The 16,711-nt window shown below is 32.4% G+C and overlaps 1 protein-coding gene across 1 annotated transcript; it reads left to right on the top strand.

Annotated features, from left to right (window-relative positions):
• Positions 1-12,503: 12,503 nt before the first annotated feature.
• Positions 12,504-13,401, top strand: LOC107839716 (putative gamma-glutamylcyclotransferase At3g02910). The gene has a single exon (XM_016683331.2). The coding sequence runs from the start codon at positions 12,784-12,786 to the stop codon at positions 13,216-13,218; it is 435 nt and encodes a 144-aa protein (XP_016538817.2). The 5' UTR covers positions 12,504-12,783; the 3' UTR covers positions 13,219-13,401.
• The last annotated feature ends 3,310 nt before the right edge of the window (positions 13,402-16,711 follow it).

The raw sequence follows: 16,711 nt of genomic DNA, 5'->3' as shown, positions 1-16,711 counted from the left end.
CTGCCTACCCGATCCTCCTCTTCTTGCCTTCCAAACACCCCTTTCTCCATTGTTGAGCACACAAAAGTAAAAAAAAAAATTGAATCTTCTTCTTCTTCACTTATCTCCTAAAAATTTTTCCTTTTTTTTCCACCATTGAAGCACCTCCCCTGCAGCTGCCTACCCGATCCTCCTCTTCTTGCCTTCCAACACCCCTTTCTCTATTGTTGAGCACACAAAAGTAAAAAAAAAAAAAAAATTGAATCTTCTTCTTCTTCACTTATCTCCTAAAAATTTTTTCTTTTTTTTCCACCATTGAAGCACCCCCTGCAGCTGTCTTGTGAGTGACAATGGTGGCCTAATTGAGGTGCAATTCTATGTGTAATTGTGTGTGTGATGTTTGTGTATGTTTTTTTGTATGTAAAAAAAATGAAAAATGGTGAGTTATGGAGAAGAAGATGATGACATTTTTTTTCTCTTTTTATTTCTTTAATATATTTTTTTTATTGGTTGGATTTTTTATGTTTAATTTTTTTTTTTATTAATTACGGTCCTCACTCTCTTAATGGAGAGTGTATTACACATGACGCGTCATGTCAGCGGTACGTCAGCGATTGGGCTAAATTGAAACATTTTGTGAAGGAGTAAAGGGTTCAATAGGTACATGGCCTAATTGAGGTGTCTATACGGAAAAAGTCGAATAGTTAAGGGGCATATATATGTATTTAGCCAAATTTTTTTATAATCAATCAAAACTTCTCGCACTTCTTATCAATTTCCAAATTCTTGAATGAAATTAAAAGTGGACATGCAAGTTGAATGAAATTTTCTAATGAGTAGTAATTTCTTTTTTTAAAATACATATATAATATCTTTTGAATTTTGAAAGTCAAATAATTTTTTACAACAATTTTTATATGCATTTTAAATTTTTATTATGTAATTCTTAAATATATAAATTTTATTTTAAAAAATTTATATCCAAATTTTTTTTATCAAACTACTGCATCCATCTTTATTGTTACGGAGTTTAAAAGGGGAAAAAGGCTTAACTAATAGTATAAAATAAGTTATAAAAACTTATATGATTATAAATTAATATAAGTAATTTAAAATTAAATTAATACTAAATATAAAAACTAATAAATGAGATATAAATTGCAACAAGTAAAAATGTCAACTCTAAATTTGAACTATGTCACACGATAAAACGTTAGTTGTAGAGGAATGACATTTGGGATTTCTCTTCTCTCCCATTTGAGCTCCCTCTCTCTGCCATCAGTTTTTTCCTACCACTAAGACTCCCACAGACTACCCTATCTGGGGTATAACTGGGAATGGTCTTTTTACAGGTGGTAGTGCCTATAAACTTAATAGCTCTAAAATCGAGAAACATGGCACCATAAAAGACTTCTGATGGATCTAGTCCATGAGAATTCCCAACAAGATTAAACACTTCCTCTGACTCCTCAACCACAACAGATTGCCTTGTAATTCCACCCTCAATAGGATGGGAGTTCCTATACAGGAGTCCCTATAGTCGTAATGTCTATGGTCGTTTATACCAATAGTTGGGGGTAAGACATTGGGTTGAGTCCCGATGCGTTCCATTGATTTATGCCTGAGACGTCTTTATATAGATAAGACATTGAGTTTGAATCTCAATCAATCATATTGATGATATTATGATAGCTAATGCAAAATAATGTATTTTTGGTAAAAAGTCAAGAAACTTGTCCATTGAATATGATCCATTCCATGAAGTAAATATGGTAGAAATATATAATAGGTCTGAAAGATGATAATTTACTCTATTCTTGAAGTGAATGTGGTAGTAATATATGATATACTTTGAAAGATATGTATGTCTCGATGTGCTCCTGAAAGTAGCAATATCACCAAAGAGGTTATAAGCTATCAGAATATGATAGGCTTAAGGCACGATTATATTTCATTCCTGGGGAATAAGAAGCTTATTAATGCAAATGTGCACTTGATTGTGATGGTATCACAACTTATTCCGAAAGAGGCAGAATAACTGAGAAGAGTTATTTTTAAATCTATTTCTAAAGTGGTAAAGCTGAAATTTATTCATGTAATAGTAAATTTGAAATTTACTAAAGAAAAGAGAATACATGTCATGGTAAACTTGTGTTTACTATTATAAATGAGTTCATAAGTTGATATGAACAATTGTGACATCTCAAAGATGTGCATATTGAGTATTAGACATGTATTGAAGAACTAAAAGATTCTTCAAGAATTGTTTATATCGCTTATTCTCATAATAAGTTGGTTGGACCAACTAATATTGGGATTGGATCCCTTCAAATTTGAAAAGTATAAAAGGTAAACAAAGGTCCATTCACCTATCATGTGATTTATTAAGATGCATCGATATAAGATGATCACATGTACATTCATTGTCAACCTAATTTTTGACATTCATAAAGTTGCTTGCTCAATATAAATTGAATTAAGAATATAATTTTTAGATTGTGTAATCAATACAATTCATCTTGATGATGATGGTTTGGCATTGAATGCCTTCTATAAATAGTTGAACCATTGCTAATAAAAACAAAGTTTCATGTGTTGGCTTGAGATAGTATATACAAAAGTAATTATATGCATCAAATCAATAAGTTATGATTAATTCCTCCTCAAAGTTGGTTCTGAGTCAGGAACTATATGTTGTCCGTCTAATAATTTTGATGTGCGGTATATGATTAATGAATGTACTATAATGCATAAAGATGGATTTCTCAAAGAAGATGAAGATTGTATGTTAGTTTTTCTAACATAAGGGGGAGATTATAAGCAGTTATGAAATATGTTAGGAATTATCACTAGATCCTCATTCAAAACATAATTCAAGTCAAATGTTGAAAGTATATCATATTTAAGCTACAAGTGCTCCTATTTTGTGTTCCTAAAGGACAAAGTTTATGCATGCGTGAAGTATAGTAGACCAATCGGTTCCAAATAAAAGAATCCTTGAAAAGGATTAGGAGCAAATAATTATAATAAGAAGGCAATATTCTCTTGAAGAGCCTACGACATAACACTTCATAAAATCTTATGCGAGGTTTAGGTACCTGAAAAAAATGAAGTGATGAGACAAAATGTTATGTCGCATTATGAACCGATATAAAATAATATATCATCAATGATGTCTTTGTACAATATTGGTGCAATATTGTAAAAGATTATGAAGATCTGAAATCTACATTTATTTAAGCATGCTGACGTAGAAACATTTATCAAGTGGCGTGAAAGGATGCATCTTGGTAAGCATAAAACTTATTTGATTTGTAGTCCAGACACTAGAAGGTATCACTGATAAGTCCTCAATTTGTCAACTTACTAGCATCTTTTAATCCTAAATTACCATATTTTTCCATTGATTTTATGTTAATCTCTTACTTAATGCTCATTTGTGTAGGAAAAGTTGAAAAGAAAAGATGAGCAAGTTATTTAAGTCAAAAAGAAGAAGAAATGCGAGCAAAAAGAATAAAAGCTGAACTGCAGGCCTAGAAATTGACACTCAGTTACTGCGATCGCAGCCTGACGGTCGCTATCGCAATCAGTCAACAAGTCAACTAGAAAGCGATCGCGATATGACTACCGCGATCGCGGTTGAGCGGAAAAGCTTCAAGGGCAAAATTCTAATTTTCTTAATGAGATCAAGAGCAAGGTGGCATTTTTGTAATATTTTCCAAATGTGAAATTGGGGCTAATATAAAGATTTTGTAGCTCATTTTCATCCATCCATTATCTATTATCTTTCATCTTCAACTTATCTTAGTTTTTAGGTTTTTGTTTTCTTTGGAACTTTGAGCTTAAATTTGTACTAATTTGAGACATGAATTAATTAGAGAAACTCCAAAATATAGATTTGGCATCACCCATTGAAGATTCCTTGGATTTTAAAGTGTGGTTTGGCCTTTCTTTGTTTTTGATGAATAACTTTGATGAAAATCTTGGTGTATTTATGTTTATTATCTTTCTGATTTGCTTGATCTGCCTCTTGGGATTATGTTTGAGTAGGGTGCAAGTGTGTGGATATTGATTGTTAGCTCCAATTTATGGTTAATGTTGATGGGTTTCATAAATATTTGAATGTAAAATGAGAATTGTTGGTGAGAACCTCAATTTACCCTAAAATTCCCACATCATCCTTGAAAGAGAGATGTGGGTAGTCTAGATCCTGCATCATCCTTGAAAGAGGAATGTAGGTGACATAAATATTTGTGAACAATAACGTAGATAGTATTTATTTCCGTTTTGTTGTCTTAGAAATAAGGATAAAATGTGGAATTGCTATCTCTTGAACATCATCCTAGAAATCGGGATGTTTAATTGGGGGTTTTGAATTGATTAGAATGTTAACACCCGTGAGGTGTTCGAAAGAATCCATGAGTGATATTTTGATGTTTTGTTGAAAGACTAACACCAAAACTCCGAACCTAGCCTACCCACTCACACATTAATTAAAAAATGGTGTTATTTTTCATATATCCACACACACTAATTTGCTCCTAGGAAAACATAATCCCAAGATCCGTTCCTAATTGATTATACTCTAATTATTATTAGCCTCAAGTTAGGTTTCTAGAAGCCTAAAAATTAAAATTGTTTTATACTTTTGAAAATCTTCTAAACAATCCCCCAAACTATTTACATCCTAGGTTTGAATCTAACAATTAACTTTCATTTCAAACTTACTCATTCACCACTCACATTGTTCTTCGTGGATTCGGCCCTGACTTTTGTTGGGTAATTATATTGACAACGACCGTCTTGCACTTAAATTGATGTGTAAATTGGGCGTTATCAAAAATGGTGTCGTTGCCGGAGAATAATTTGGCATATTGAGTTAGTTTGAAATTTTAGCTTACTTGTTTTGAGTCAAACTTATAAATATTTATTTGTAATTTTATGTTGTTTCTTTTATTAGATAGGTTTTTATTTTTATTTATTTGTTAATATGGCATCTTGATATGAAAGTGAGTTTGGTGGTTGAAAATCTTATCTTGATGATCCATGTCCATATTGTGATGGACCTCACTTTTGACAAGATTGTAGATATGCTCCTCAGAGAAAGATGTGACCATCTCGATCCTCTTGGGAGTATGATAGTTTTTTATGTGGTGGTCGAGATGGACATTAGAGTGATGCCCCCTTCCCACATTATACTAACCCAATTGCTAGTTCTTCTAATGATTTTGATAGGTCTTATGATGAGAAAAAGGAAGAATACGGTGCCGAAAATAATGGGATTGAAGCAAGGCTTTAACTTATCTTGAATACGATGCACACAACGGGGGATAACATATATCTCATGCATCAATCAGTGGGGGCATGTAACAAGGAAAACAAAAGGTTGGACGAGATGGGTAATGAATCCAATCTTTCAAATACCATGAGTATATCCTCTCTTCTAAATGAGCTTGACATGAAACAATCATTGATGATTTCCCAATCAACCTAACCTAATATGGTTGAAGATGCCGCAATACAAGAAATAAAACTAGAGTCAAAAGAAGAAGCCAAGCAAATCTCTTATGAAAACTCTAATTCATTTTGGGGTGAGAATGTCTAGAAGGATGCGACTCCGAAATTAGGAAGAAGACCTCACTTAAATCACTTTTCAACATTAAACAAGTGGAGATGAGGAGGAGTTTGTCATTCCAAAAGAGCAAAATGAAGCACCCCACTTGAAGGTCAATAAACAAGTGGATTTTTTATGTTCTCACCGATACCCAACGAACCTATTCGGAAATTTAATGTGAAGTTGGCTAAGAGATTCAAGTCGTCAAAGTGGCGAGATAAAGAAAGTGTCACTGTCCTTACCTTGGCCCAACGTGCCTTGAAGATGTATTGATTCAAAGTTGAGTCGATGTTTCAAATCCTCCAAGTGGAGACATAAATAATAGTCAAAAGATGTCGTGCCGTGACTTTAACTAAGGCACTTCTTGGGAGGCAACCCAAGAAATTTTTCTTTATATTTTTTAATATTTTTGGTTTAATTTTTAGTTTGTTCTTGGGTGTTTGTAGGTGATAGCACAAAGTGGGATGGGTACCTCAAGAATGAAACCCCGGATAAGTATATTGGACTTTCTTTTTATCACTTTCCTCTATTTAGTAAGCTTACAAGGTATGATCTTTAAAATACAAATGATGATCATATTTCATGATTTTTTTTTTGTTTGAATTTAATTCATTTGAGCTTAATTTGGTAGAATGTGGTTGTTGGGATGAAGATTTTTGAATGTGTACCTTGTCTCAAATGCTAAATTGCTAAATTATTATTTTCATACACTAATCCACACCGTGTGTTTGATAAAACACCCACTTGAGGTTTGTTTGCTTAATTGAGTGATGGGTGATTTGATTTGGTTAGTATGATTACAAGTGGTGTGTTTGGTGATGAATTAGTGCATTGGGTTGTTCATATGTATTGTTATTTTATCTATTCAAGCTCTTACTTTTCATGCACACCACATGTTTGTTAAAATATCAATAAGAGAGAAATGTATTATATGCTTGTAAAGGTTGATGTAAACTTTCTTGGGGCTTTGTGTGATCATTTTTGGAGTATAGCTTTGAGTCCAATTGGTCTTAAACGTAGGATAACCGGTGGTTTTGGTTGAAGTTTGATGAATGTTGTGTCCATGATGTGGTTGATTAGTATGCTCATCATAGCATTTTCGGGTAAATTCTAAGTAACCCAAGAGACATGAATGCTTGCCTTACCCTATGACAGATTGGGTGACGTCATTCTTAAGGGTATAGGGTCATTTGTGTTTGTATTGGTGCCATGAGTGTTTTATGAGCTAAATGGGTGACATGTGAAGTTGTGAGGAAAGAATCCCATAAAATGTAATGATAATGTTGTCTTGCATTCATCCAAGTTTTTCTTTAATAATTTAGGAAAGAGGCAAAAGTTCAAAAATACTTTCAAAATGTCATTGGCAAGAAATAAAATGGTTTTGAGAGAAAAAAACAAAAATATAGTCTTCTTTTTAAAAGAAAAGACCAAGGATGTTTTTGAGATTTCTTTTAAGCGAGATAACTAAATTCAATTTTTGGCTCTCTCTTTACAAGGATGAGTCCTCGACACGAAGTAACTTATTTAGCTCAAATTGCTCAAATTGGTTGTGAAACTAACTTTTTGCTCTATAAGTATGATGCCATGTGTGGTGAGATTTTTTAAAGGCAAAATTCATACGCAGCCCCCTTAAGTACGCACCATTTTTCACTTAGGCACCTCAAGTGGACATTGTTTCATTTTGGCACCTCAAGTAAGTATAAAGTGTGCCACTTTGGCACCTTTTGCTGAATCAGCAAATTTATATTGTGTGTGTATTACACGTGCCTGATGATGTGGAAAGTGACAAATAATATGCTGACATGTGTCATTTTTCTAAAAAATAATTTTTAAATCATTAATTAATTTTTTTCAAAAAAAAAATCAATAATCACCCCTTTCCCCAATAATTAATTTTAAATAAAAAAATACTCAAATAATTTATAAATAATTAATTTAAATAAAAAGTGCTCCCTCTTCCTAACCTACCCACCCTACCAACCTTCTTCTTCAAACACCCCACCCACCCACCCACCACCCACCCCATCAGTCCACCCACCTACCCCCACCCCACCAGTCCACCTATTCCGTCACCCCTCCCACCCCACCCACCACCCCACCAGTTAATTTTTAATTTTTTTAATTGATTTTAATTTTTCTTCACAGATTTAGCTTTATTTTTTAATTTCTTTCATCAATTTTGCTTCGATTTTCAATTTTCCTTCACTGATTTTTCTTGGTTTTTATGCTTCGATTTTAATTTTTTTTTTTTATTTTTTTTGAATTCATTTTTTCTTCACTGATTTAGCTTTATTTCTTAAGCATTTTTATTTCTTAAAATTAAGCATTCTTATTTCTTGATTTAATCATTCTTGTTTTTTGATTTTTTTTCTTTCATAAAAGAAGTAAGATTCTTGATTTGACCATTTTAGCATAAGGATGTGTTAAGGAAAAAATGGTGGTGAAAAAAAATAAGAGAAAATGGCACTGAAAATTTACGAAAATGTCACTGAAAAATTACGAAAATGCCACTAAAAAATTACGAAAATGACACCCAAACGTGCCTTCAATGCGTGTGTCACAAGCACCTTTCCAACTCAGCAAAAAGTGTCAAAATGGCACACTTGAAGGCCACTTGAGGTGCCAAAATGGAACAATGTCCACTTGAGGTGCCTAAGTGGAAGATGGTGCGTACTTGAGGGACCTGCATATGTATTCTGCCCTTTTTAAATAATTCTTGTACATATGTGTAGTCTAGAACTTGCCCCGAGTGTGTTCAAAGTGAAATCCTATATGAGCATGGTTTGGAGAATGATCCATGGCCATTTTTGACCTTAACCAAATTTTCACTTTAACATTTTTCCCTAGTTGACCTCCTTTGAACCTTTTTGCCTATCTTTCTTTCTTTTTGAAATGATAACCTTACTAAAGCACCTAAACCTTTTTTAAAATCTTCCTCTTGGCACTTAACTTCCTCTGATGCATAGCATGATTCTAAATAATAAAATATAGGCAAAAGCCTAAGTTTGAGAGGTTTGGGTAATTGAGAAAATAATGTAAGGGTGGTTCAAATTTCAAGTTTGAGGAGATTATTATGATGTGCTAAGATGAGCCAAGAAAGGTGTATGTAAGGTGGTCAAATTATGTTCTTAATAGACAAGAGATGTGCTTAATGATAGAGTTGAAAATCCTAGCCCATAGAACTCGAAGAGAAATTAGATGGGTGAGGGGCTAAAAAGGGCTTGAAGTTAGAGAGCCTCTTGAAAAAGTCAAAGAAATAAAAATAAAATGATGACTTTGAATTATTTGGTAAATTCTCATAAAAAGGGTAGGGAAATATGGGTAATGATTTAAAGGAGAATAAGGTGGGTAGTTTAAAAATTTTGGGAAAAGAGGGGTTGAGCAATTACATTGAATGAGGTATTTTAGTCACTTGATCCATATATTTATTTCCACACTTTAAACTTTCATCTTGACCCGCAAGACCTTGATGATTCCAAACTAGGTAAGTCTACATCAGTGGCAAAAAACACAAAGGGCAAGCTTATGGTTCTACTCATTGTACTTGAATTTCTTTGCGAGAGTGAGTGTGAATTCTTTCATTATTTAAGCTCCTTTAGAAATTTCAATGTCTTTTTGTGTGTATAGAGCAAACTCTTGCTTGTGAGCGGCATCAATAATTTGGAGTAGAGGGTGAAGTCTTACTCTCAATTTGGGTAAATGGGTAAAATAAGTTACATTGTGAAGAATGAGACAATCTTTGAAGATCTTGTCTCCGCTTAAGATGCTTTGTTGATTTGAAAGGTTCATGTGATACAAACTTGCACCCTTACTTCATAAAGATGTGTTTATTGAAAAATTTTTATTTACTTATTGCCATGACATGTTTGAAAGTCTTTATAGAGCTTTGTTAGCTTGTTCCTTTGGTATAACTTTCTTTTGGGTGGATTTGAGTTGAATACCCTGTCTCATTGAATTGTTCTTAGTTGCTTGAGGACAAGCATTAGTTTAAGTTTAGGGGTGTTGATAAGCCGTCAATTTGACAACTTACTAACATCTTTAATTATTATATTTTTCCATTGATTTTATGTTAATCTCTTACTTAATACTCATTTGTGTAGGAAAAGTTGAAAAGGAAAGATGAGCAAGTCATTCAAGTCAAAAAAAAGAGAAGAAATGTGAGCAAAAAGAATAAAAACTGAACTGCAGGCCTAGAAATCGACTCTCAGTTACCGCGATTGTAGTCTGAGGTTCGCGATTGCGACCAGTCAATAAGTCAGCTTGAGGGCGATCGCGATATGACTACCGCAATCGTGGGAGTCGCGAACGCGGTCAAGAAATGGCGATCATGATTGAGCATAAAAGCTTCAAGGGCAAAATTGTCATTTACTTAAAGAGACCAAGAACAAGGTGGCATTTTTGTAATATTTGTCAATGTGGAATTGGGGCTAATATAGAAGTTTTGTAGCTCATTTTCATCTATCCATTATCTATTATCCTTCATCTTAACCTTATCTTACTTTTAGGTTTTTGTTTTCTTTGAAATTTGAAGCTTAAATTTGTACTAATTTGAGACATGAATTAATTAGAGGAACTCCAAAGTGTAGATTTGGTATCACTCATTGAAGATTCATTGAATTTTAAAGTGTGGTTTGCCCTATCTTTATTTTTGATGAATAACTTTAATGGAAATCTTGGTATATTTATGTTTATTATCTTTATGATTTGTTAGATTTACCTCTTGGGGTTATGTTTGAGTAGGGTGCAAGTGTGTGGATATTGATTGTTAGCTCCAATTTATGGTTAACGTTGATGGGTTTCACAAATGTTTGAATGTAAAATGAGAATTGTTGATGAGAACCTCAATTTCCCCTAAAATTCCCACATCATCCTTGAAAGAGGGATGTGGGTAGTCTAGATCCTCATCATCCTTGAAAGAGGAATGTAGGTGACATAAATATTTATGAACAATAACGTAGATAGTAGTTATTCCCGTTTTGTTGTCTTAGAAATAAGGATAAAATGTGGAATTGCTATCTCTTGAACATCATCTTAGAAATAGGGATGTTTAAGTGGGGGTTTTGAATTGATTAGAATGTCAACACCCGTGAGGTATTCGAAAGAATCCATGAGTGATATTTTGATGTTTTGTTGAAAGACTTAACACCAAAACTCTAAACCTAGCCTACCCACTCACATATTAATTAAAAAATGATGTTATTTTTTTATATATCCGCACACATTAATTTGTTCCTAGAAAAACATAATCCTAAGATCCGTTCCTAATTGATTATACTCTAATTATTCTTAGCCTCAAGTTAGATTTCTAGAAACCCAAAAATAAAATTGTTTTATACTTTTGAAAATCTTCTAAACAATCCTCCAAACCATTTGTATCTTATGTTTGAATCTAACAAGTAACTTTCATTTCGAACTTACTCATTCGCCGCTCACATTATTTCTCGTAGATTCGCCCTTAACTCTTGTTGGGTAATTATATCGACAACGACCACCTTGCACTTAAATTGACGTGTAAGTTGAGCATTATCAGTCACACACGAAATGTTGGATATTGTCACTTAAGAATAATCTATATGAAACTTTTTAAAGATTCAAAATGTTTGAAGCATATAAAAGTTTTTGAAAAACTTATTTATAATCCTTATACTGTATAAGCTTATAGCTTGAGAATTGTTGAAACTCTTGGAGAGTTTTCAAAAGCAATAGATTATTTGTTAAAATGAGAAATATACCAAATTTAATTGGTTATAAAGTACTATATCTTAGTGCAAGTGGTGCACTAATGTATCTTGCAAATACTACAAGGCCTGATATAGACTTTTCAATCAATTTGTTAGCAAGGTATATTTCTGCTCCTACTAGGAGACATCAAAATGGGATAAAAGACATGAGCTTATTTTATTCTAAAGATTGCAGTCCCGATCTTGTTAGTTATACTGATGCTGGAAATTTATCTGACCTGCATAAAACTCGACCTCAAATAGGCTATGTGTTCACATGTGGGGATACTGTCATATCTTGGAGATATACAAAGCAGTCTATCTAGCACTTCATCGAATCATGCTAAGATAATAGTTATTCATGAAGTAAGCCGAGAATACATATCGTTGAGGTTCATAATACATCTCATTCGAGAAAAATATGATTTGAAATGACAATGTACCCACAATTCTATATAGAGATAATGCAGCGTGCATAGCATATCTTAATGGAGTATTGATAAAAGAAGATAGAACGAAGCACACTTCATCAAAGTTTTTCTATACACATGAGCTACAAAAGAATAGTGATATTAACATGCAACAAATTCGTTCGAGTGACAATGTGGCTGATTTATTCACTATGTCTCTTCCAACTGCAACTTTCAAGAAGATGGTGCACAAGATCGGGATGCAAAGGTTCAAGGATGTTCTCATTAGGGGAAGTTGATACGCGCAGTACTCTTTTTTTCTTAAGAGGTTTTGTCCCACTGAATTTTTCTTGTAAGGTTTTTAATGAAGCAGCCGAAATGCATATTATTATAGATGTATACTTTTTCTTCTTTCTTAGATTTTTTTTCACTGAATTTTTCTAGTAAGATTTTAACAAGATGTATCAAGATTTAATTGATATCTATTAGAATATGAAATATCTATCTTTTAGAGAGAAAATAGAGTATTTTCTCAATAAATAAAAAGGGTTTTGTTATTATATTCTTAACCTCTCATACCAAGAGAATCCCTCAAGAGAAACCTCTTCCCCCTATTTATTTTTGTTCTTTTTTTTATATTTCATAACAAATCTTCATTAATTATTTAATACTAAGGAATGGTAAGAGAAAATATAATAAATTATCTTAATTTCATAAATAAAATAATTATATTAAAGTAATTATTTTTATTATAAGTTCAAGTAATTTTTTTTTTTTTTTCGAAATCACTGATCCACAACCTTTGCACATCGTGTGACTCCCACGATACAATAGCCTACGGGGTCGGATAGGGCGGGTCCGCAGATTTCGGGACCTAAATTGCCGCCCGTGATAGGTTGTTTTCCCTGTGAATTTATTAACTTTTTCACTTGACGTTGTTAAACTCAATCACATCACTTTTCTAGTAAAATCAGTTACAGCAATCGTGGCCGCCAAAACAGATTCACGCTTGATTTTCACGTACGGAACCCTAAAGCGCGGATTCCCTAACCATGGCCTGATGGAAAATCTTATTAACGGGGGCGACGCTGTCTTGGTAGGCGAGTACACGACTGTGGAAGCTTTCCCACTCGTCTGTGGGCCCTACGGGATCCCATACCTGATCAACATCCGGGGAGCGGGTCATCGGGTACAGGGCGAGATGTACAAGGTAAATGGAAGCGGACTTGGTCAGCTGGATGATTTGGAAGGGATTGAGATAGGCCACTACGAGAGGCTGCCGGTCAATGTCGTCGGTGACTGCGGTGAGAATGTGGCGTCGGAGGCGTATTTTGCGCATAGGAGCTTTGGGGAAGGGATGTGGAAAATGTGTGGACAAGTAGGGCTTGAGGAGTTTACTATGGAATTATCGAAGAAATATGAGAGGAAAGAAGATAGGCCTCCTAATCGTGATTATCTTCAAGATATCAGAAATTTTATCTCTAATGGTCATTGACATTATATATATTGTCATCTTCTTCTGTTTTGTTTATTGATTTAAATGTTTCACCTTAATTTCACGTCTATTTACTGAAACTGGGCCATGTTTGCGTTATGGTTTGTCATAGTGGAGCACGATTGGTGGTTATGTCATATAACAGGTACATGCTAAAGAGGATGTTGGACAACTGGTTGTTCATGAGTTGCATAGTCGATTTGATGTGTGTTTTCTGGCTGATTTGATATTCCCTTTCGTAACTTGCATCACTATGTTCACAAGTGAGTGGAAAGATCCAAAAGTTTCCATCTTGATTAAATACTTTGCGTTATGGTTTTATCTTCATATCTGTTGTTAATAGATAGATCAAATAATAAGTTTGTGTTCCTGCATTATTATTAGCAGTTTTGGATGATCAAGAGTTAAATAAATTTAATTAGTAAGATATGATATTCAGTGCCGAGTCCATGCACTACGGAAGCTTCTCTTAAAGTTATCACTTCATCTAATTAAGATATTTCTTTTGGACATGGAAGTCCACTCTAGGCCAAGGAATATTAAACTAATCATTTTTTCCTATGATGTTGAAAAGACAGTTTGATTCAAAGCAGATTAGAAATTGCTCTGGAGAATCTGATTTTGGAATGAATTAAATGTGCCTTTTATTTACTAACTATTCTTATAAAGACTTTTCTTCTCTTGATTAGGGAATATCACCTATTGAGAATCTCTTTCTTCATTTGGTGGTCTCATTCTGCTTTCTATTGCATCTTCCATCTTGTAAGTTTCAAACCCAAAATTGGACATGAATTTTGTCTTCTGATGATCATAAACTTGAGATAATATTATATTGTGATTCCTTCCGTACAAAATTGAATAACACTTAATCACAGTCAAGTTATATGCATTTTCACTTTAATTCGTTGATTCTTGTATTGTTTGAATCTTTGAATTCTATGGTTAATAAAATTAAATAATTGACTGTACTTTTCGAAATCAGATAAGGTACAAATGTAAAGTCACACCTAGGAGATATGGAATACGTCGGAGACTTGCACAAGGCAACTACAAGAATGAAGAAAGAAGACCTTTAAGTTTCTTAAATTAGTGTTAAACCAATATAGTTTAGTACACGTCTATCTTTTGCCAAAATCAGGGTACTATATAATGTTATTCACTTTATGGTGTCCTTTTTGCCAGCAAATTTGGCTAAGATTATAACGTACATTTATTTCAAGTTGTCACTGTCATTCGTTGGAACAATAATAGTCAATAATTGAAGACAGCAAGCCAAAAGCCTCAAAGGTTTTTACATCTCAAATGATAAGCTACAAAAAGAGGTTCTTTAGCTCTAATTTTATTTGCATGTTACCTATGTTCTTTTGCTTTTCACTATGGGTGGTTTGGTAGAGTTTATAAGAATAATGCAAAATATAGTGTATTAATAATGCTTGTGTTAGTTATGCTTGTATTTTTTTTATATAATGTTTGGTTCGATGTATTAAAAAAAAACATGAATCACATAATTTCTAAAAAAAAAAAAACTTTTTTTACATAATACCCTCAATATATATGTTAGAAAGGATGCAGAACTTTTTTTGAGGGGTAATAGGGTCTTTAAGCATATTAATGCATGCATTAGATCCATTGCATTAGTAATGTCATGGATTTTGAGGTATTAGTATAACACACCTCAATACACAATAGAGTGTATAACTAATATCTGCATTAGTTATACATAGGGTAAAAAAATATACCAAATAAGATACTACTAATACACATTTAACTAATGCATGTATTAGCATTCCAATACACTCAACCAAACCACCCCGGACAGTATTCAATCTTGATCCTTAGCTTAAAAGTTTTTGTTCCTCTTCTTGCAATGATACCTTATTAGGCCCTTAAAAGTCTTGCTTCTTTTTCCTATTACTTTCCTCATGTTTCGTTTTTAGGAATTCTTGTATTAAAAAAAAAAAAAAAAAAAAAACAGAAAATGGCAAAAGTGTTTGTAATAAAAGTATTTATAAGTTGAAAAGTCAGAAATCGGAGGTGACTTATGCCTAATAGGTCCTATTCGGTACTTCTTCATTTAAATAAATTTCTAGATATTTGTGATAACTAAACTCTCTGTTATTTATTGTTGGAGATTCTACCCAATTATCAGCCTCGATGCGGAAAGGAGTAAATATGATAACAAGCTGATTTCATAAGCTTACGTATATTCAAACACCCTCCTAGCTAGCCAAGAAAAATTATTAGAGTCGTCTAAATTATACCAAAAAAGAACCAATAAGTTACACAGTCTTTAATGTTCTTGCAAATCAAGCTTCCCCTAAATGTTATATCTATATAAATCCGCTCCTCTCCATTTCTATTGTTTCTATTGTTTCTTAAGTTCTTATTTGGATGAGAGACACATGATACGAGTAAGAATAAATGGTTAAGATTTAATAACTAAATTAAGATTCTAACCATGATATGAACAATAAATATTTTACCTATTTGCATCCAAAATTTTAATAATTCAACAATTATTAGAGTTACAAAATTATTTTATCCACAAATATACTTTTATGAAAAAAATTTCTCTATTTCAATGTTTTTTTCTACGTTGTGTTCTATTTTAATACTCACCATCTATCTTCCAACTTCTTTAAGTTGATTTTTTAATTTCATTTTAACTATTAGATAATTTTTCTTTAAAATTAGGTATGAGTATAAATGGTGAACTTCAATATTTTTAATAATCAAGTTTTTTTTTTCTTTTTATAAATCAATCAAGCTTCTTTTTAGTTATGCTAATTGAATATTTTTATTATAATATCGATAATGCTCGTATTATTATAATAATTTACTACTCGAAGATTCATATTTATGAAAAAAAAATTACTGTCGTCATGATTTTGACTTTGCCAATTTTTCTTATAACTATTTTTTTTTTTTGAACGAAAAAGAAAAATGATAAGAGTTAAGAAATTCGGAAAATGGATAAACAATAAAGTTTTTAAAATGATAAAGGTGTATCTATTAATCTTTTTAACCATAGAATATTTTTTAATCATAGAGTTGTTTTTTTTCTAACTACATCATGGTTAGGGAAAAAAAAGTGAGTAGAGAGAGAATTTTTAAAAAATATATTTATGAATAAAATAATTTTGTAGTTATAATTGTGGAATTACTAAAAAATTTGAAAGCAAATATATAAAATATTTATTAATCAAATCTTAACAATTCATTTTAACTCATATCATGTGTCTCTCATTTAAGTAGAAATTTAAAAAAAATGGAGAGAATAGAAATGGAGTGGGGCCCAATCCATTATATATGTATCACCCAATTTTCCTATTTACTTTTTTTTTTAAAGGAAAAATTACACAAACTAGCATTCTTAAAATTATAATTACAATAAATAGCAACACTTCTTCAAAATTGCAACTTATAGCAAAAGTAGCAATATTTTACCCACTTCATAATAATAGAAGAATATGTATTTTTCAGTCATACATAT

This window comes from Capsicum annuum, chromosome 1, assembly GCF_002878395.1.
Source record: "Capsicum annuum cultivar UCD-10X-F1 chromosome 1, UCD10Xv1.1, whole genome shotgun sequence".
Lineage (NCBI taxonomy): Eukaryota > Viridiplantae > Streptophyta > Magnoliopsida > Solanales > Solanaceae > Capsicum > Capsicum annuum.
The sequence above is the reverse complement of the archived record's forward strand: the minus strand, read 5'-3'. Positions and strand labels throughout refer to the sequence as shown.

Bases quoted from the DNA above. Each gene is read 5' to 3' on its own strand.
- LOC107839716 (XM_016683331.2), top strand. From the start codon at position 12,784: ATGGAAAATCTTATTAACGGGGGCGACGCTGTCTTGGTAGGCGAGTAC.